Here is a 21982-nt window from a genome sequence, read left to right on the forward strand (position 1 = left end):
GGGCACCCGTGATGATTTCCATGATTTTCCTTTATAAATCATTCGTTGTTTGCATCAGCAATTTCAGTTAAATATATCATATAGCAGACGAACACAGTGCTATTTGAATAAATGAATGAATGAATGAATGAATGATTTATTCAGCACGCATGAACAAAATCTCTCATTTACAAAAGAAGTCAAGAGAAAACAAAAATTAAAACATATAGAACAAAACTCAAACAATTTACCAATTTAGTGCGGCTGAAAGGGTGTGGGCAGAAGCAAAAGCTTATAAACGCCCACCCCGTACATCAGTTTCTGTGCACAAACAAAAAATAAACACGAAAAACAATTACCAGTCAGCAATGTAACGCAGTTAAACAAAGTAATACAACAGACAAACAAAAAATGGCCACACCAGCAATTTACTTAATTACGCAAACTATAACAAGTTAATATATTATTTTTATAGTCTTTTAAAACAAGCCAATGTACTCGATACTTTAATACAATCTAAACAATCATTCCACACTCTAACACCCTTTACGAAATGCAATGACTTTTAGCAGTAGTTCGAATCATTCTTCTATCAAACACCAAAGATCCACGCAAATTATAACTGGACTCTCTCATTTTAAACAGCTCCTGGACATGTTGAGGCAAGAGTCCGTTTTTAACTTTATACATTATCTGTATTGTAAAATAATCAACCAAGTCATAAAATTTCAAAAACTGAAGACGAACAAACAGTGAATTTGTTGGTTCACGATATGGTTTTTTACTTATCACTCTTATAGCTTTTTCTGTAACAGAAATATTGGATTCGTATTTGTTTTATATGTATTTCCCCAAACTTCAATGCAGTAAGTCATATAAGGGACAAGTAATGAGTGATACAATGAAACCAACAGATGTTGGGGGAGAAAGTATTGTACTTTGTACAAGATAGCAATAACTTTTGATATTTTGGACTTAATATGTTTTATATGAGTTTTCCAACTGAGCTTGTCATCAACAAAAACTCCAAGAAATTTAGTTTGAGATACAATTTAAATTTCAATGCCATTCAACAATAATTTACTACTTAAATTTCTGGGCTTATTTCCAAATATAATGCACTTAGTTTTACCGAAATGAAGTGATAATTTATTAGACTCAAACCAGTATTTAAATTTTTGCAGTTCCCTCTCCACCAAGTCCAAGAGCTGTCTCAAATTATCTCCACTACCAATCACAGTTGTATCATCAGCAAACAAAATACAACTCAAAGACTTAGAAACCAAACCTATATCATTAATATACAGCAAAAACAATAATGGCCCGAGAACTGACCCCTGGGGCACTCCACATGTAATCCTCAAAAATTCTGATTTTATCCTACCAAGGTGAACACACTGATATCTATTACGTAAATAACTAGCTATCCAGTTAAAGGCCAGTCCTCTAATACCATACATCTGTAATTTTTCCAATAATACGGTATGATCAATAGTATCAAATGCTTTCTGTAAGTCAAAAAAACCTCCCACAGTGTATTGCTTCTTCTCTACTGCATTTGTAACTTGTTCCACAAGTCTATTAAAGCCAAAGAAGTTTTTTGATTTTTTTCTGAAACCATACTGCTGTTCGTTAATATGATGTTTTTCTATAAAATCGTTTAACCTCTTTACAAATATTTTTTTCCAGAATTTTAGAAAACTGTGGTAACAAAGAGACTGGCCTATAATTTGAAAAAAATGTGTTTAGCACCACATTTAAACAATGGTATCACCTTAGCAATTTTCATTCTGGAGGGAAATTTCCCAGTCATGAGTGACAGGTTACAAATATATGTTAAAGGTTTGATAATACAGTCAATAATGTTCTTAATCAAAACCATATCAAAGCTATCAATGTCAGTGGATTTTTTTCCCTTAATGTTGTGAACTATGTTAAAAATTTCTTTTTCATCCGTTTCGCTAATAAACATTGAATCCTGAATTTTATTAATTAATTTGCAGTTGTCCATAGAACACTTTGCCATAGTTACAATTGAGTTTGATACATTTTTACCATTTGAGAAGTATTTGAGAAGTGAAATGAAGTTTATAGGATTTACAGAAATTGCACAATAATTCTTTAAACAAAATTAGGCAGGTGCATAAATTTGGGCACTCCAACAGAAAAAATATATAAATATTTAGTAGATCCACCTTTTGCAGAAATAACAGCCTCTAAACACTTTCTATAGCTTGCAATGAGAATCTGGATTCTGGTTGAAGGTATTTGAACCATTCTTCTTTACAAAACATCTCCAGTTCAGTCAAGCTTGTTGGTTTGCGAGCATGGACAGCCGGCTAAAATCACACCACAGATTTTCAATAATATTCAGGTCTGGGGACTGAGATGGCCATTCCAGAACATTGCACTTGTTCCTCTGCCTGAATATCTTAGTAGATTTTGAGCAGTGTTTAGGGTTGTTGTCTTGTTGAAAGATCCAGCCCCGGCGCAACTTCAACTTTGTCACTGATTCATGAACATTGTTCTCAATAATCTGCTAATATTCACTGGAATCCATGTGACCCTCAACTTTAACCAGATTCCCAGTACCTTCACTGGCCACACAGCCCCACAGCATGATGGAACCATCTCCAAATTTTACTGTAGGTAGGAAGTGTTTTCTTGGAATGCTGCGTTCTTTTTCAGCCATGCATACACCCCTTGTTAGGTCCAAATAACTCAATTTTAGTTTAATCAATCCACAGCACCTTATTCCAAAATGAAACTGGCTTGTCCAAATGTGCTTTAGCATACCTCAAGCGACTCTGTTTGTAGCGTGTATGCAGAAAAGCCTTCCTCTGCATTACAGCATCATACAGCATCTCTTTGTGCAATGTGCGCTGTATAGTTGAACGATGCACAGAGACACTATCTGCAGCAAGATCATGTTGTTGGTCTTTGGAGCAGGTCTGTGGGTTGACTATGACTGTTCTCACCATCCTTCGCTTCAGCTTATCAGAGATTTTTCTTGGCCTGCCACTTCGGGCCTTAACTAGTACTGTGCCTGCGGTCTTCCATTTCCTCACTATGTTCCTCACATTGGAAACTGACAGCTGAAATCTCTGAGATAGCTTTTTGTATCCTTTCCCTAAACCATGATCTTAAACAATCTTTGTTTTCATGTCATTTGAGAGTTGTTTAGAGACTCCCATGTTGCCACTCATTAGAAGAGATGCAAAGAGGGGAAACATTTGCCACCTTAAATACACTTTCTCATGATTGGATTCACCTGTGTAAGGAGGTCAAGGGTCAATGAGCTTATCAAACCAATTTTGTGTTCCATTAATTAGTGCTGAATGTATTCAAATCAAACAAAATTAATTTTGTTTAAATAATTATTGCACACTTTCTGTTTGTCCTAGAAACTTCATTTCACTTCTCAAATATCAGTGTGTTTGTCTGCTATATGATATATTTAACTGGAATTTCTGATCCAGACAACCAATGATTTTTAAAGTAAAATCTTGAAAATGATCAGGGGTGCCCAAACTTTTGCATACAGCTGTAATTGGCCGTTTTGACTACTTTTGGTTTTGCCTTCATAATTTACCTTTAAAAAGTGTTTACTTTGCCTTCTTTGGTGTCACTTTTTTCAGCACAACCTCACCTGTGTGACTTTACCATTTTTCTTTCATTCTGACATATTGTATGAACACAATGAAGTTAAATTCACACAAAAACATAAAATCAGAGTAGAAAAAAGTTTTTTTTTTTTTTTTACTTTTTGACCACAAATATGTTTAATGAACCAATGTAGCAAACAAGAAAGTTATATACAACTATTCACATTAAATGCAGGAAATGCTCCAGGTGTTTTTTTGTAGAAATATTTACAAAACAAATAGATGTCACAATAAGATTTAGAATGTAAATATAAGTGGCAAATTTCAAAAACACGTACAAATATACTGCAGGAAATTCTAAAGGTAATGCTAAAAATATTTACAAAACAATCAGATGGCAAAATAAGATGCAATACAAATTTGTGCCACTCAAAAAAAAAAAAAAAAAAAAAAAAAAAAAATTCCTGTCCAACACAAGACAGAGGGGCACATCACAGGCCTGACACTTCCATGGTGTGTCACTCCTCTTGTTGTCCACCTGATGGCAACTCAAAAGCCACCAAAGGCTTTTCCATGCCAAGGGAATGAATGAATGAATGCTATTCATATATATTATGAATGAATATCAGGATATATATATATATGTATATATATATATATATGTTTTTTCAGTTTAAGTAGATTATGGAAATCTTAATCGCAACCCCTATCACTGCAAAAATGTGAATATCACATTTTGTGAGACCCACATTCACGTTTTGGGAGATATCTTTTCAGTATTCATGTTTTGCAATTAATGGTTTGCGGATAATTCACGATTTGCAGCTAATTCACGTTTTGGGGGTTAACATGCCTCATTTTTACAAAAAACAAAAACAAAAAACAACAACAACACCACACTAACCACACACGCTAAATACTCCACCACAGACTAAATACACACTCCAAACACGCCAAATATCTCTCAGATCTCTCAAATACCAAAACTCTAATCTCTGCTTTTCTCTCTTCTCGCCAAAATCACCCACAATATTCCTTCCAACAGCAACCAAATTATGTGGCTTGGGGATCATTGTTATTGGCATTATGAAGTTTATTTTCCACCAGTGATAAAGAGAAATTCATGTTTTGTTTTGTTTTTTACTTGTGTTGCTACAGGCAGAGGGGGGAGAAGGTAGAAAAGAAACTCCGTTCACGCATGTCCTGCTCAAAGCGTGTTCACCAACATAGTCCAAAAACATAGTGGTAAATAGTATTTTTTTTTTTCGTTCTTGAAAATATTTCCCAGTACAATGACCTGGTGTCGCGGACCGAACGGTCCCCCCTAAAAATTGGTCTGCCTTTTGCATATGCGCATGCTCGCAACAGTGGTGACGTGCATTGTTTATTTTCAGGAAAATTAGGCCCCCTGGGTTTCTTGCGTTGCCGCTGAAGGAATAAGATGCTTGCTTGCAATCTCGCTCTTGATATACATACATTTTTTCAATGTGGCAATCTGATCCAAAACACTCCGTCATCTAAAACTCCATCGTAATTGCCTCCATCAGTTCATTGTAGTCACACACAGTCTTTCCATTGTCCAAAACTCTGTTGTCCAAAACTCTCTCTTAAGTGGCATCCAGGGGCGGTCCTGGAGGCGGGCCGACCGGGCGGCATCGCGGGGGGGGGGGGCACTACCGTGCGGAAAAAAAAACAGTCAAAAAAAAAAAAACGGGGTGGGGGGGTTGTCCTGACGGGGGGGGGGGGTCGTGGTTATGTTACGTTACGGCAGAGCGGCGCCCCCACCTTCCCGTCCCATGGCGGCTTTCCTCTCACTCATTCCCGCAGCTTCACAGTGCTATAAACAGTAGTGAAGCAAAGACTGCAGCGAAACGAGACGAGTCATTGGATAAATGGTGGGCTTTGTCCCGCCCATCGGACGCTCAGCGTGTCTGGGGGTCTATGGGGCAGTGGGCCGGCCTCGGCCGCTCAGCTTCTGCATGATGATTGGATGATCTGTCTGAGGCTGAATCCCTTTTTGATTGACAGCGAAATGAGCGAATCAGCGATCTTTTGGTGTAAACATCCGTGGAAGCATTTTTAATTTTCATTCTGTTCTGAGTTGAACCGGAGAGTTTCCTAATCCTCTTAGCAGCATTTTCTTTGTTAAAAACGACTAGCGACAAATCGAGCTTCTATTTCTGGTGTTTGTTTTTTTTTTTTTTGTAGCTGCTTGTGTTTGGAGACTGACTTCTGTCACTCTTTCTGACTTCTATCGCAGTTTCTGTCCCTACCGAGCAGCGGGTGCTGCTGAGACCCTCCACCGTCACAAAGCACTCACAGGCGGACAAACTTCACACTAGCCTCGCGCCAGTCCCAGCTAGCGAACTAGCTAGGTAGCAAGCTGCACATAATGGCAGACAATTTGAATGTTGTGGACCGGATTTTGGCGAAGCCATTTGATAGTCTTCCTTATGAAGAAGCCATGGCTGCTGTCATGGCTTCAGCTCTCAATGGTTTGCAGGCCAAAGTTAAAGCAATAGCCCCCAGTGCAATGTTTGTGCATTGCTATGTACACAGACTGAATCTGTTTCTGTTTCAGGGGGCTAAATGCTTATCTGAGTGCAGAATATTTTTTGCATCACTCTCTGGGTTTGCCACATTTTTCTCAAAATCCACAAAAAGGATGTCTTTTCTTGAGTCTGCAGGCTGCTCAAGGTTGCCCAGAAATGCTCCTACTCGATGGAATTTCACGTCACGGATAGTGAGCACTGGGGCAAACAATTATGATGCCCTCCTGCTAACTTTTGAGATGATCATTGCAGATAAGTCCATGGATGATGACACATTAGACTGTGCCAATTTCTGTGCCAATTTGTTTGTTTTTGCAGGAGTCATTAAAACTGGAAATTTGTTCTTAAAAATAGCTGTTGTGAATTAATTTGTGGGATTGTGGATGTTCAGGACGAAGTTAGTGTTTTCATGGGTGGTGGGGCGGAGGTGGTGGCCATGTTAGTGTGCGCGGGGTGGGGGGGGCGGCAAACGCAGGGGGTTTCACTCAGGGAGCAAATCACTCTTGGACTGCCACTGGTGGCATCCATTATCACAAGATATATATATCAAGAGTGAGATTCCTTCGGCGACAATGTGAGAAACCCATGGAGGACTAACTTTCCTGAAAATAAACAATACGTGTCACCATTGTTGCGCGCATGTGCATATGCAAAAGGCTGACCGATTTTTAGGTGAGGACAACAGACTCTTGTGCTGCCTTGGTATTTGCGCTGTTCTGCTCCCCCTCTTCTTCTGTTTCTGCAGGTACCATGTCATGGAGCTGATCATCTGCACCTGTCAGCAATCATCACCACCTGTATATAAACCCTGGTTCATCCTCTCCATATTGCTCATTATCAGGGGCATCACTATGTTTTAAGGACAGGGGAGGCTTAGCCCCCAGGAGATGCGCAGGATGTGAGTGAACATAGGGAGCCAGCACAAAATATCACAAGCGGCTAACAAAAACTTTTTTGGACAGATTTAACAGAGATACTTTACTGTGTAACAACACATACAGGAAGTATGGTTACAGCATTAACAACAACATAAAAAGAAAAATCCACTTATAGTTATAGTGCCGTATTTTACAAATACTTCTTATTCATGAAATTATTTCATTCTTCTTAATTTGTTCCACATGTATTATGCAAAAACTCACTCACTCACTCACTCACTCACTCACTCACTCACTCACTCACTCACTCACTCACTCACTCACTCACTCACTCACTCACTCACTCACTCACTCACTCACTCACTCACTCACTCACTCACTCACTCACTCATCTTCAACCGCTTACTTTAAGTAAGGGTTGCGGGAGGCTGGGGCCTATCCCAGCAGTCATAGGTTGTGAGGCGTGGTACACCTCCGACAGGATGCCAGTCTGCTGCAGTGCCACACACAGACAAACCAACACATTCATATCCACATGCACACCTAAGGACAATTTAAAGTTTCCCATCCACCTAACCTGCATGTCTTTGGACGTGGGAGGAAGCCAGAGCACCCGGAGGGAACCCACGCAAACACGGGGAGAACATGCAAACTCCACACAGAAAGGCCACCGATGGGAATTGAAACCATGACCTTCTTGCTGTGAGACAACAGTGCTGACCACTAAGCCAACATGCTGCTCTATTAAGAAAACTGTATGCAAAAAAGGAGAGCACTGTGTTGTCAGAAAGTACACCATTTTTAACCTCTTAAGCCCTAGAGCCTATTTCACCAAATCACATACCCATACATTATGATTTATGTCTCAGCTTGTACAAGGTCAAAAATGCAAAAATTTGGATCAGCTAAAAGACAGGTCCTAGGGGATGTTGTGGATGCAAAAAAATTTAAAGTAAATAATACTTGGTAGGAGTAAATGAGGTTGTTTTTCCCAAAAAAATGAATTCTGATTTATGTTTTTATTTGCTTGGCGTTTCAACTGTGGTTAGTTGATATGTGATTGAAGTGGATACTTTTGTAGAGGGGACTTCGCTTGACATTTTGATGTATAATAAGTGTATGTTGGTGTCAACATTGGTTAGTTATGAGTGTTCAAATGTTCCAAAACAGGGCAAGTCCCCAAATTTGGGGACTCTAGGGTTTAAGAGGTTAAATAACATGGATACAACTGGCAGTTAATTGGTGGGTGGAAGCATTAAAGAATTCCGTCTGTTTTTAAGAGTGACAAATCTGTCTGTCACTGTTGTTACTCAAACTGACTGCAAGACTGTGAAGTCTTTTCTGACCCTTCGTTTCACGCAGCCATGAGTACAGCTGGCGCAGCGCACTAAAAGACCTTGCAGGCACTGTTCGGTCAACTTGGATCGTTGCCTTCAGAGAGGGAAACATATCTGAATCAAGGAGGTTGTGCACAGACAAAATATCTGTGGGTGAACATCCAGCCTCTGTTTTCCAGGCAAGAAAGTTTCTGGCCACCAGAACCTCTTCTGTTTTCAGGTCAGTGCTGTACTGCTTTGCAAGTTCATTCAAGTGTGATTCACTCAAGAAGTTGTCAGATTTAGGACTGTATGCCTTTTAGTAGCCCTGCATCTACACTGTGAAATCTTTCCTCAAGTTCAACAACCATCCTATCAACACAAGGAAAAAGTGACTCTCTTTTCATTGTGTATGAGTTGTTCAATTCAGTGTGTGAACCTGCAGTTGCCTCCAGCACAAACAACTCAATTTTCCTCTGTTTATCCCGTGTCTTGGCACCTGGTTCAGGGATAGTGTGGGTGTGGCACAGGGCTTTGTTTCTCTCATGCAGCTCGAAGGCAAATGCATCTGTACGTGCGTATCACGCACTGCTTATTTGCAGATCAAAGCTTCTGCCAGGTCTAAAGTCTCTTGTGGAGTCCTTTGGTTACAGATAGAGGTGGCTGAAACATCAGTAGTGCATAGACTGTTGAGAACAGACCAACAGCTATGGGGGATCCAATGGCAGAAAGGCTGCCCAGTGAGTGTTTCAAAGTTGCACAAGCTCAACTGCTGTCAATTCAAGCCTTGACCTTCCATAAACTTATGATGATTCACTAGGGAGGTGCTGAAGAACAAGTACACAAGGGGAACATCCTCACATCAGCCGCCAGTCGGTCTCCTTAGGCCTTTGCCCATCCCTAGCTGCCCCTGGTCTGACATCTGTCTGGACTTCATAACCAGACTCCCGCCATCCAAAGGACACACCACCATCCTCACCATCATTGATCACTTCTCCAAGGAAGCACACTTCATGGCCCTGTAGAAGCTACCATCAGTCCAAGAGACTGCCAATCTCCTAGTCCATCATGTATTCCAACTGCATGGCTTTCCATCAGACATCATGCCAGACTGGGGACCCCAGTTCACCTCCTAGGTGTGGAAGACCTTCTGCTCTGCACTCAGGGCCTCGGTCAGTCTCTTGTTTGGTTACCATCCACAAACCAATGGCCAGGCAGAGTGGACAAAACAGGAACGTAAATCCACCCTTTGGTGCGTTGTGTCTTCCCATCCCACGTTATGGTGTGAACAGCTGCCGTGGGTGGAGTGCACCCATAATACTCAGATTAGCTCAGCTACTACATTTTTGCCTTTCCAATGCACTCTAGGATATCAGCCACCTCTGTTCCCTGCTCAAGAAGAGGACCTCTCAGTACCATCTGTGCAAGCCCACCTATGGCTTTGTTGGCGGATGTGGACAGAGTGGATCTGCTCTGGATGAGGGACAGGACACAATGCCATGCAGACCCAATGCTCCTCAGTACTGGCTGAGCCAGGATGTGTGGTCATTGGTCAAAGACATTCCACTGCAGACTCCTGAAAACTGATACCCCATTACATTGGACCCAGTGTTGTGGACTGAATGCTCAGTCCAGCGGCCATTCAACTGCGTCTGCCCAGGTCTCTGGGCATCCACCCTACGTTTCACATCTCTCGGATCAAACCAGTATGCTCCAGCCCGTTGTGCCCTCCAACCGAACCCCTCCTCCCGCACGGCTCATGGATGGTCATCCCACCTGGACTGTGTGGTGGATCTTGGACGTTCATCGCCAGGGCGGGGGTTTCAGTATCTGGGGACTGAGAGAGTTTTGGACCTGATGAATGCTCCTGGCTGTTGTGGGGCCTCATCCTGGACCCCTCCCTCCTGCGGGACTCATATTGTGTCCATTTGGGCAGACATGGTGGGTTGCCTGTGGGGTTCCCATTGGGGGAGGGGGTACTGTTGTGCTGTCTTGGTGTATGATTTGTTCTGCTCCCCCTCCCCTTCTGGTTCTCCAGGCTCTGTGTCACGGATCTGATAATCTGCCCCTGGTTTATCTTCTCCACATTCACCAGAAACTCTGCTTTCGCCTAGTGGTACCTGGCTTCTCTGTCTTTATAAGACACCTTCACATTTCATTGCTCAGTATTCCTAATTTAGTAACATTTTGTGTTTTTGTCTCCAGTGTAACCCGTCTCCTGTCAGCTCCTTGGGCAGCCACCTGCTCCCTACTACGTGTCATCGCACTGTTCTGGTCCAGCCTGTGTCTACTGCCTCCTGAATCTCCAGCACAATTCCAAATTCCTTGTGTTTACATTCCAATAAAACTGCTACTCTGTTCCACTCACTCAGTTCCCTGCTTTTTGGGTCCAATTTCAGTTTTCCTCGGCTTGGCCATAACACAGACTCCATTAATGCTCCACACCCAAACAGTTGACGGTGGTAATGCAGCGTGTTGGTTTGCAAACTGCCAATAAACTCCACAGAAGAAGAAGAAGACTCAGTGAGGTTCACTTCCGCCTGTCGTTTATTTTGGTTGCTGATGGCAGGACAAAGCGCTGTCGTCCTATGTTTCACGCTGACAAACGTACCCGGAGCAGACAAACAGACAGACATCTTTAAAAACACTACATTTTGGGGGGGGTCATTATTATGCTTTTTTTGCCTTGGTGGATCAAATGCGATTTATTTTTGTTGTGAACAGAATGCCGAAGATACATCAGATGGCTGAACGCTGGCTGGAACATATTACAGCCTTTAAAATAACTTATTTTTCTTGTTGATGGGATGAAGTGCTGGAGCTTTTGCTGCAGAGCCAGTCAATGGGCAGCAGTGGGTTTGCATTCGTCCATTATTTTGGTACCTCAGGCTTCTCTGCAAGGCAAAGGAAAGCCTGCTTCACTTTAAATACACAATAAGTCTATTTCAGGTGATCAGCATGGACCCCCTTTCTCTTAAAAGCCTTTATTTTAGTCAGTCTCCTGTTTTGCAAAGTTTTAGCTTCTGCTGCCTATATACTCTATTGTCTTCTCCGTTCTTCGTTGGTGCATTACAGTGCTACCTATAGGTCTGGCATATACAGTGTTTTCAGTGTTCCACAACTGACATGGAACGTTATTAACCAGTTCAAATTTTTTTTTTCCAACCAGTTCAGGAGTGTCCATTTTTGGGGTGGAACCCAAAATTGGAAATGTTAAAATACAGTTTCTTTTCAGAACAAACAAATTGGGAAAAAAAATTTGGTTCAAAGCCCTGATTTTATCTGCAGACATAGCAGTATCGTAATTTTTTGTATTCCCTAATAGTGGTATCGTATTGGCCTCCCAAAATTCTATGTTGGTAATGCTCTGCTCAACACTAAAAATGCAGCTTGCCTGATTGGTTTCACCTGGAATGGGAAAGTGATGGCCACTCATGATCTTAACGCTTAGTGTTATGGTGAGAGATGACAACTCCAAGTCCCATAGAAGGATGCCAAAGTCAAGGACAGATGATTTCCTACCTGAGTGCCGTGACTCAAGCACTCATGGCTGGAGTGACAGTGGAAGGAGAAAACATCAGGAGTGCCTCTCATTTTCATGCCCCAGATAAACAGTGCAAAAATGCAGTGACAAGGTAATACCACCAGATTGTGTCAAAAAAAACCCAACCAACCAATACAACCACAGAAAGCTTTTGGATATCCTCAAGACATTTTGGCATTCTATTGGCACATCTTTGCCACCTGTTTCCTTTTCAGCTACAGTTTCAGCTTGGGAGTCTGTCCTGACCCAGCATGAGCTTCACTGGAGCTCATCGGCCCTGATAAGAAGTCAGAGCCAGAGTGAGACCAGAAATGACAGTTAAGGTTTTTTCATTCAATTTCTATACCCAGTTACTCCAATCAAGGGTCACGGGAGGTGGGTGGGGGGCTATCCCAGGAGTCACAGGGCATGAGGTGGGGCACACCCTGGACATGATGCCAATCTATCACAAGGCTGACAGTTAATGTTTGACAGTAAATACAGTTATGCATTAAAAAGAATGTTACATTTATAGGAGTTATCTTTTGGTAAAGTGTTAATCATAACAAACAATTGTGGCATCTCATTACAATGATTCATATAATGATTCTCTTGTTTCTTGAGAAACTGTTATTGTGAAAAGCTCTGAATTGATTTTTGCTAACACAGTGAATTCACCATAGTTACTAAAAATCTGTGAGTTTCCGCTGTTGGAATTTGTATAAAGATGCTGTACGACCTCAGAAACAGGTGTGAAAAATGTTTAGATGATAATTCTCTAACTTGCAATTGTAAGTTAGAGAACTCAGGGTACTATGTCTGAACTTTGGTTGATTCAAGATGACTGAAAGACTACTCCAACCCTGCCAAGATTTTCTAAAAATGCTATTCATAAAGAGCCTCGGATACTCGCTGAGTGTCAGAACTTTAGCTTTCTTTGAACACCTTCTGAAATTGAAATTTTTGCTATTCGAACAAAGGACAAAGGAACTTAGGGCCCCTTCACACATAACATGATTGAAGTCGACTAGCACACAAAGGAGGAATTGCATGCCATTTGTGAAAAATCAGAGCTGCCTCCAACGCCCTGTACATGTGTCGCTACAACTATTTGCGCACACCAGCAGCTGAAAGACAGAGTGTGCCCTGTGAGAGCCCATTTGATCCCTCTCGTGGAAGGTGTCGGCCAAAATCCATGTGACACACACAAACATCCAACACTGCTTGCCTGACACTTAGAAATGTGTGGCCAGTTGTGCTGTCAGCATGAAAATAGTCAGCACACGATCACTTTTGAGCTGAAATTTGTCTAAGTCCCCCACAAGTGTGGCTTTGTAAACAGCAACACATGTGGTGCATGTGTCTCGCACGTATGCGTGTGTCTCGCGCCCCCCGCTCCCCCCCCGAAACATATGTGGTGTATGTGTGTTCCTCCACCCCACTCCCCCTGCAGATGTGGTGTGTGTGTGTGGGGGGGCACACTTGCATAAAATGCTTATATGTATGTACAGACATGATCACATGCAGGGCGAACAGCCACATCAGAGCGCACACAGCGTGGGGAGGCGCCTACCAGCTGCTGACCAGAGACACAAATGATGGCTTAGTGCACAGGACTCGCTGTCACGACCGGCTACAGCGAGTGAGTGTACGGCGTGCACATTGACTGGCTGCCCCACGTAACATGGACCATCAGATACAGGCAGCGGGTGATCTAAATGTCACGTCACCCACGTGAGCTCTGATCCACATGACGCGGTGTCTGTCCTGCAGTGCGCCATCCACAGGACATATGTGTCAGGCCGGACATGCACACTGGGCCGGCTGGGCATGCTGGGCCAGCAGATGTGGACATGATAAGAGTGCACTGCTTCATTCATGTCATTTCATGACTGTACGTCTGTGACCATGGGTCATCTTCAGAGGAACAGGCTTGATCAGAGGGATTCAATAAAATACAGTGTTTTTTTATGTTGTGTGGCTTTTAAAAAAAATAAGTTTATCTCCTTGTTGATTTCAGGCATTTTGTGCACCTTTTATAGGACAGTGATGGTAGTGCAGTGGTAAAGTTTCTGGCTGGCAATCAGAGCTTTTGTAAATTGCAGGTTCGAATCCCATGGGTAGAATGTATTTTTTAATTTTTTATTTTCCACAGCAGCTGTGTGATGTGGTTACACATGCTCCAGCTGCTCGCACTGTGTTCCCACTACGACGGTTTTGTGCACGCTTGTGCACAAAACCATCACAGTGGGATTGTTCACACTTGCCATTTATTAATCCTTTTATTTCAACCAAGAATTTGCATAATTTTTTACTGAAATTGGATCAACTTTAACTTTTGACCCCTGTACAAACTCAAACTGACCTTAGTCGCAATTTTTGCTGTTTTTACCTCGTAACTCCAGAACATTCAGTCTTAGATAGTCCAAACTATACTTTTTTGGAATTGTTAGGATCAGACATATAATGTGGTATAGTGTTTAACATGATTGGAGCATTTTTATATTTTGACCTCTGTGTAATTCTTCATTGATGCCTAGCTGGCTATAACTACCACCCTGGGATGGTATCATACATTTTTGTGTAGGCCAGGGTACACTGATGCTGGATTATAAGTGATGTTTCATCACTTTACGTGGTACAGATTAGGTTAAAATTGAAGACTGGCTCGTAGACTATGTACAGGCCAGATCTCACGGCTTTAGACTTTTAGCTTTGTCCAAAGCTAAAAGAACGCCTGAAGGGACACATTACACTGATGATGCAGAGGTGCAAGCAGCTGTGCATCACTGGTGCCAAGAGAAAACTCCCAGTTTTTTCACAAATGGGATGCATAAACTTGTCCAGCATTGGCATTAAGTGTGCAGAAAGGAAAGGCAACTACATGGAAAGGAAATTACATTGCCTGATAGAGAACATTTTAAGATTTAAGCAGACAGAAGATTCATGTATCTTGTTATTGAAATAATCACATAGAAGGCAGAACTTTCCAACTGACCATTGTACAGTGTTGGAGACACACATAAAGGAAAAGCATACCATGAGAGCTAAGTTATCTTCTCTGAATATGACATCAGGGGCAGGAACTTTGTTTCTTTTCGCAGCATTTCGTATCACAGCCTCAGCTTCTGCCACACGTCCTTTCTGCAGGAGCCAACGTGGAGACTCTGGAATCACCCTGAAAGGAAGGAGAGACACTAGTCCAAGGACTCAATAACATAAATCCATATTTACCACCAGCGAAGCTTGGCCATTTTTCAGACGTTTCACTGACCACATTTGGCTGCTTGTGTGCAATAACTTGAGAATGGTTGAACTTCTGAGTAGCAAACCCCACTAACGTACCTTGGCAGAATATCATGCCAACGTTTGCTGCAACAGGGTATGTGATATATGTTAACCTGTTGGTAACATTTTTAACACATACAGATACACTTTAGAGAGAAGTCATTAAAAGTTGAATTTAATCTTAATTCAGGACAATCACAAACTCAGAGACTTTGATTGCAATCAGAGTATCCACTGATTCCACAAAGATCACAGCATCATCCTCGATGTCAAAGTCAGTAAACCTTTCTTCACCCAACAAAAGCATCTAAATCACTGGTTTCCACACTTCCCCCCAGTGTTGGAGCCAGAACACACCCCTGATGAACACCAGTTCTTACTGGGAAAAACTGCCTCCACTCTGCACAGCATTCACAGTATCTGTGCACAGGCTGGTTATGATGTTTAATCAGATATATCTACATATGCCACACCAGCCAGGTGGATAGATTGTCTCAGCAAAGGTGAAGTGCTCAAATTTGCAACCAAAAATTGAGAGAAATGGCCTTTTGTGTGAATAATGATCATCTTGGATCTGTAACGCCAATGCATGAAATACGGGGAAGAAAACAAAATTAATGCACTTAGATTTTTGTTGATTTTTACTTGTCTTTAGATTTGAAACTACATAATATACTGGTAGACAGAAATTTGCAAGGAGCTGCATGACAACACAAGCACAACTGAAAGATGTCAGAATGTTTCTTTAAATTTTCATATTTGGCTCTATTGTGTAAGAAGCCAATTGATGTTTTATCATATCAGCATCTGCCAGGTTCTGGATGTCACAAGCTTGTTGATGAGGGGTTTCCATCTCATTTGCAGTGGCGGTCCTAGAGTGATTTACTCCCCGGGCGAAACCCCCTGCGTGCCCCCCCCCACGCACACTAACGTGGCCACCACCTCCGCCCCACCACCCATGAAAACACTAACTTCGTCCTGAACATCCACAATCCCACAAATTAACTCACAACAGCTATTTTCAAGAACAAATTTCCGGTTTTAATGACTACTGCAATAACAAACACAAAGAAATTGGCACAGTCTAATGTGTCATCATCCATGGACTTATCTGCAATGATTATCTCAAAAGTTTGCAGGAGGGCATCATAATTGTTTGCCACAGTGCTCACTATCCGTGATGTGAAATTCCATTGAGTAGGAGCATTTCTGGGCAACCTTGAGCAGCCTGCAGACTCAAGAAAAGACATCCTCTTTGTGGATTTTGAGAAAAATGTGGCAAACCCAGAGAGTGATACAAAAAATATTCTGCACTCAGATAAGCATTTAGCCCCCTGAGACAGAACCAGATTCAGTCTGTGTGCATAGCAATGCACAAACATTGCACTGGGGGCTATTGCTTTAACTTTGGCCTGCAAACCATTGAGAGCTGAAGCCATGACAGCAGCCATGGCTTCTTCGTAAGGAAGACTATCAAATGGCTTCGCCAAAATCCGGTCCACAACATTCAAATTGTCTGCCATTATGTGCAGCTTGCTACTGTAACAGACTTTCTGATGTCTTTGCTTTATTTATTTCCTTTATTTACTGTGAAGCTGCACAGGGTTAATGTTGGCACTGTTGTGTTGCCGTAGGCGGAAGGCGAGGAGCGAAGGGCTCCCGCTTTTGGTGTGTGTACGAGAACGCGCAATAAAGAGGAGCCACGTTATGGCGCTCGAACGGTCCACAGTGGTCCCGTCTCCCTCTTTCTTTTAATACTGTCAAGAGCCCACAAAGGAGCCGCTACATTGGTGGCAGTGGTGGCCGCTTGTGCAGGTTGATGCATGTGTTGGCGTTCGTGCTGAACAGTTATTTTGAGTTTTGACCCTGTTAGCTAGTGCCTCAATTTAGCTAGCCTGCTAACGAGCTCAGTGCTTCTGCGACATGTGGTTTGGGGACGAGGACCCGTCGAAGCCTTATACGGCGTGGACCACCAGGAGCTCACTTGGTGGTGAAGTTAGAGTGGACCTGCCTGCTCCTTTCGCTGGTGATGGGAGCCAGAGCTTTCACAGCTGGGTGCGGCAGCTGGAGGTAGCCATCGGGGCGACATCTGTCAGCAGAGACTGTAATGATGAATTGGCGCGCATTCTGCCTACTCACCTCTGCAAGTCGGCCTTTCTGCTGTGGGACAGTTTTCCTGACGCGGTGAAGAGAGATTATTCTGCTGTTAAAGATAAGCTCGGATCAGCGTTTGGGCAGAGACAGCTCTTGGACCGCTTCAGAGACAGCCTTTCTGCTCGAGTGCGTGTTCCGGGGGAGAGCCTGGAGGTATACGCAGCGGACGTGAGCCGCCTGGTAGCGGAAGCATTCCCAGGAGGAGCTGAGGAGACGCGGTGTGCGTTTCTTTCCACAACAAGCATCTGTGAAAGGTGGTCACCAGGGAAACGGACAGTAGCTGGGGTTGAGGCCCGGACGCCAGCCGTTCAGACCGAGGGCTCTGTACGGCATGACATGACTGAGGACGTGACTGAGAGCACCACTACTGTGGACAGTTGTGATCATCCCACGTCCTACGTCAGGGGTGTGGTGGAGAGCTGCGAGATCCCTATTTTAGTCGACTCGGGAGCTAATGTCTCATTGATCAGTGCAGATTTTCGAATGTCGGTCCCCGCTTTGAGGAACCGGCCTTTGAAAAAGAACTATGTTAGTTCTCGTGCAGTTAATGGACAAATGTTGGATACGCTGGGGTCTATTGAAGTGACATTCCGATTGGGTCCGACCTACTGGTAGCATAACTTTTATGTACTGAGGGAGTCGACTCAGAGTGTTCTACTGGGGCTTGATTTTTTGACTAGGAACCGTGCATTGCTGGACCTGGGGCAAGGGGTACTGCAATTAGGGGATGTCGTGGTGCCACTGCTGCGAGGGGGGGAGCTCACCCCCAACTGTTGTAACGTGACAGTGGCGAATGTTGTGACTATACCCCCCTTAAGTGAGGCCCTAGTGCCAGTAACGATTGGTTCTCTTGGTGGGGCTATGTTGCCTACTAAGGATTTTGAAGGGTATCTGGAACCCAATGCCCCAGAGTTGACAGGGCTTGTGGTAGCTCACTCTGTGAATAGTGTGAAAGATGGGGTCACGGTAGCACGTGTTCTCAATCCATCTGGGGGAGCTGTGGAAGTGAAGCGGGGGCTGCACCTGGGTCAGTTCCACTCGGTGGAGAGAGATGACCTGGTAGCCCTCCCCGATATTGCTAATGTTGGGGGCACCTCATCTCCGCTAATGGGCAGCACCTTCATCTTAGATGAGTCACCCATTACCATGCAGCAGAAGGAGGAGCTCTCAGGGCTCCTTCTGAGGTTTTCAGATGTTTTCAACCTGTCGGACAGGAACACAAGCAAGTGCAGATTGGTATCGCATCACATTAGAACCGGTGACCATCCCCCCATTAAACAGCGGCCCTATCGCACATCTCCCGAGAAAAGGGCTGAGATCGAGCATCAAGTAGCTAGCCTGCTGGCAGACGGAGTGGTAGAGGAGAGTGGCAGTCCCTGGGCATCCCCGGTGGTGTTAGTGAGGAAGAAAGGGGGACAGTGGAGATTTTGTATCGATTACCGTCGCCTTAATGCGGTGACGATTAAAGATTCACACCCTCTACCACGTGTAGATGACAGCCTTGATTTGTTAGCAGGCTCAGCCTGGTTCAGCACACTTGACTTTTCTAATGGTTACTGGCAGGTTGAGGTAGCTGAGGAGGACCGGGAGAAGACAGCCTTTACAACCGGTAGGGGCCTCTACCAGTGGCGGGCCATGCCGATGGGTTTGTCAAACTCTCCGGTCACCTTCCAGCGGATGATGGAGCTTGTTCTGAGGGGTTTGCCCTGGCACATTTGCATAGTATATCTGGACGATATACTGATTTACAGCCGCTCCTTTGGTGATCATCTCCTCCACATCGAGGAGGTTCTGTCCAGGATACAGGAGGCCGGGCTGAAATTGAATCCAAGCAAATGCCATTTCGTGAGGGATCATGTGGTTTTTTTGGGCCACGTGGTTTCTCGGCAGGGGCTCCAACCGGATCCCCGTAACACGGACAAGGTGAGGGCCTGGCCCACTCCACGTACCTCGGCGGAGGTGAGAGCATTTGTGGGCCTATGTTCGTATTACAGGAGGTTTGTGAAGGACTTCTCAAAACATGCGGCCCCACTGAATTACCTGGTGGGTAAGAATGTGCCTTTTGAATGGACAACTGAGTGTGAGGAGGCCTTTTCCTACTTTAAGCGGGTCCTGACCTCCTCTCCTGTGGTAACACTGCCAAATTTCGCACTCCCCTTTAAAGTCTACACCGATGCCTCCAGTGAGGCAGTGGGTGCGGTGTTGGCACAGGATGAGGGGGGGGTCGAGAGAGTAGTGGCATATGCCAGTCAGTCCCTCACAAAAATGCAGAGGAGGTGGTCCACTTTTGATAGAGAACTGTGAGCAGTCGTGTGGGCCGTGCGTGAGTTCAAACACTATGTGGGGCTTTCCACTTTCTCTATCATAACTGACCATCGTCCGCTGTTGGGCATCAGGAACATGGCTATGGACAGTGACCCAACGGGTCGTAGGAGTAGGTGGATTTTAGAGCTGGACCCGTTTAACTGGGTCATGATTCACAAGGCTGGTGTCCAGCACAACGACGCGGATGCACTGTCGTGCCGACCGGCTTCTCCCCCCCGAGGGCACCCAGATGGGCCGGCTGGGGAGCTCGCGGTCGCCTCCGTGGCAGAGTCGGGCTGCTCATCGTCTCTCGGGGTGTCCAATGCAGGTCCGGAGGCTGCCTACTCCCTGTTGGGGAGCGACTCTGAGCTCCGGGCCCGGCAACAGGAGGACCCAGATATTAGCACTATAGTGGGGTTATTGGAACGGAACGCGGCTAAACTGCCTCGTCGGCTAATCAAGGGGTCCTCTGCCAAACTGAGGAACTTGGAACAGATTTCAGCCGCCTAGCAATGGTAGGTGGACTGCTGTGTCGGACTGTGCGGCCGACAGCATCTGGGGAGGACCAAATTCAGGTGGTGGTCCCCTCATCTATGGTGCCGGAGCTCCTGCGACAATTACATGGGGAGCCTACGGCGGCCCATTTCTCGGCGGAGCGAGTGTGGGAGACGGCCCGACGGTCTTACTATTGGCCCTTCATGTTGAGAGACATCAGACGCTGGTGCAAGCAGTGTGAGGCCTGCCAGACCCGCCGGTGCCCCGTTCCCAGACTGAGAGCACCTATGGGGGGGTCTCAGGCGGCCCGTCCACTACAGAGGGTGGCGGCGGACATTTTGGAGTTACCTTTGACCTCCAGGGGGAACAGATACGTTCTAGTGGTGGAGGATTACTTCTCCAAATTTGTCAATCTGTACGCCCTGCCAAATCAGACAGCGCAGACGGTGGCTCACTGCCTGTTTGAGGATTATGTGTTGGTGCATGGGGTCCCCGAAGTCCTTCACAGTGATCAGGGCCGCCAGTTTGAGGCAGAAGTGATTCAGAGCCTGTGTCAGCAGTTGGGCATGAAGAAAACACGCACCACAGCATACAACCCCAAATCTGATGTCATGGTGGAACGTCATAACAGGACTCTGATTGATCAACTGGCTAAAATGCTGCTGTCGCATGGGGGTGAATGGGACTCGTATGTGAAGCAAGTGGCTTTTGCCTACAACACTTCTAAGCATTCCAGTACCCAGTTCACCCCCTACTTTCTCATGCACGGGCGTGAAGCGCGGGTTCCAGCTGACATGCATGTACCATCAGGTATTCGGGACCGCGGGGGTGCGGGGACGGAGGCGGAGTATGTGTTGTCTATGGCAGAGAGGTTGAAGTCCGCATTTGGCTTGGCTCGGCTCAATTTGGCAGAATCTCATGATCGGCAAAAACTGTACTACGACGAAAGTGGCTGTCACCGCGCCTATGGTGTGGGTGCACTGGTGTGGCTGAATAATCCCACTGAAAACCGCACCAAGTTGGCGCCACACTGGAAAGGCCCCTATCAGATTGCTCAGGTGTTAGCTTCAGGTGGGGAAGATGCCCTGACATATCGCATTGTTAACCCTCTGGACTCGATGGAACGAGCCCAGGTTGTTCACCATGACAGACTCAAGCCATACATTCTGCCGCTGCCGACGCATACGCCTCCTGCTGCTCCTCTGGCCTGCAGTCCCATCCGGCCAATCGTCAAGGCCCTGGAGGTGGGGGGTCAGTCTCAGGCTGCGAGTGGAGATTACGGACTCTGGGGGGATTTGGGGGCATCGGTGCCCACTCAATCTCGTGGGGGAAGAGAGGTACGACCTCCGGCGCACCTCAAAGACTTTATTAGGTTTTAAGTCCAGTGCAGCACATTTGTTATGATTTTACGGTGATTGGTGGATGCTAATTACATCCAATTATTCAGGAGTCTGTTATACTGTTTTTTTTTGTTGTTGTTGAGGTTATTGTTTATTATGATGTATGTGCTTTGTTTACAGTGGTACCAGAAACGAGGACGTTTCGTGTTGAGGGGGGGACGTGTGTAACAGACTTTCTGATGTCTTTGCTTTATTTATTTCCTTTATTTACTGTGAAGCTGCACAGGGTTAATGTTGGCACTGTTGTGTTGCCGTAGGCGGAAGGCGAGGAGCGAAGGGCTCCCGCTTTTGGTGTGTGTACGAGAACGCGCAATAAAGAGGAGCCACGTTATGGCGCTCGAACGGTCCACAGTGGTCCCGTCTCCCTCTTTCTTTTAATACTGTCAAGAGCCCACAAAGGAGCCGCTACACTACCTAGCTAGCTCGCTAGCTGGGACTGGCGCGAGGCTAGTGTGAAGTGTGTCCGCCTGTGAGTGCTTTGTGACGGT

General features: G+C 44.8%; 1 protein-coding gene across 1 annotated transcript in view; it reads right to left on the reverse strand.

Moving 5' to 3' along the window:
* LOC117522130 (solute carrier family 22 member 5-like) overlaps window positions 1-21982 on the reverse strand; it is a 67491-nt gene that overhangs the window by 9192 nt on the left and 36317 nt on the right. Inside the window, exon 5 of the mRNA XM_034183513.1 lies at window positions 14893-15031. Within this exon, the coding sequence (XP_034039404.1) occupies window positions 14893-15031 (139 nt within the window). The remainder of the gene's footprint in view (window positions 1-14892; window positions 15032-21982) is intronic.

This window comes from Thalassophryne amazonica, chromosome 12 (assembly GCF_902500255.1).
Source record: "Thalassophryne amazonica chromosome 12, fThaAma1.1, whole genome shotgun sequence".
Lineage (NCBI taxonomy): Eukaryota > Metazoa > Chordata > Actinopteri > Batrachoidiformes > Batrachoididae > Thalassophryne > Thalassophryne amazonica.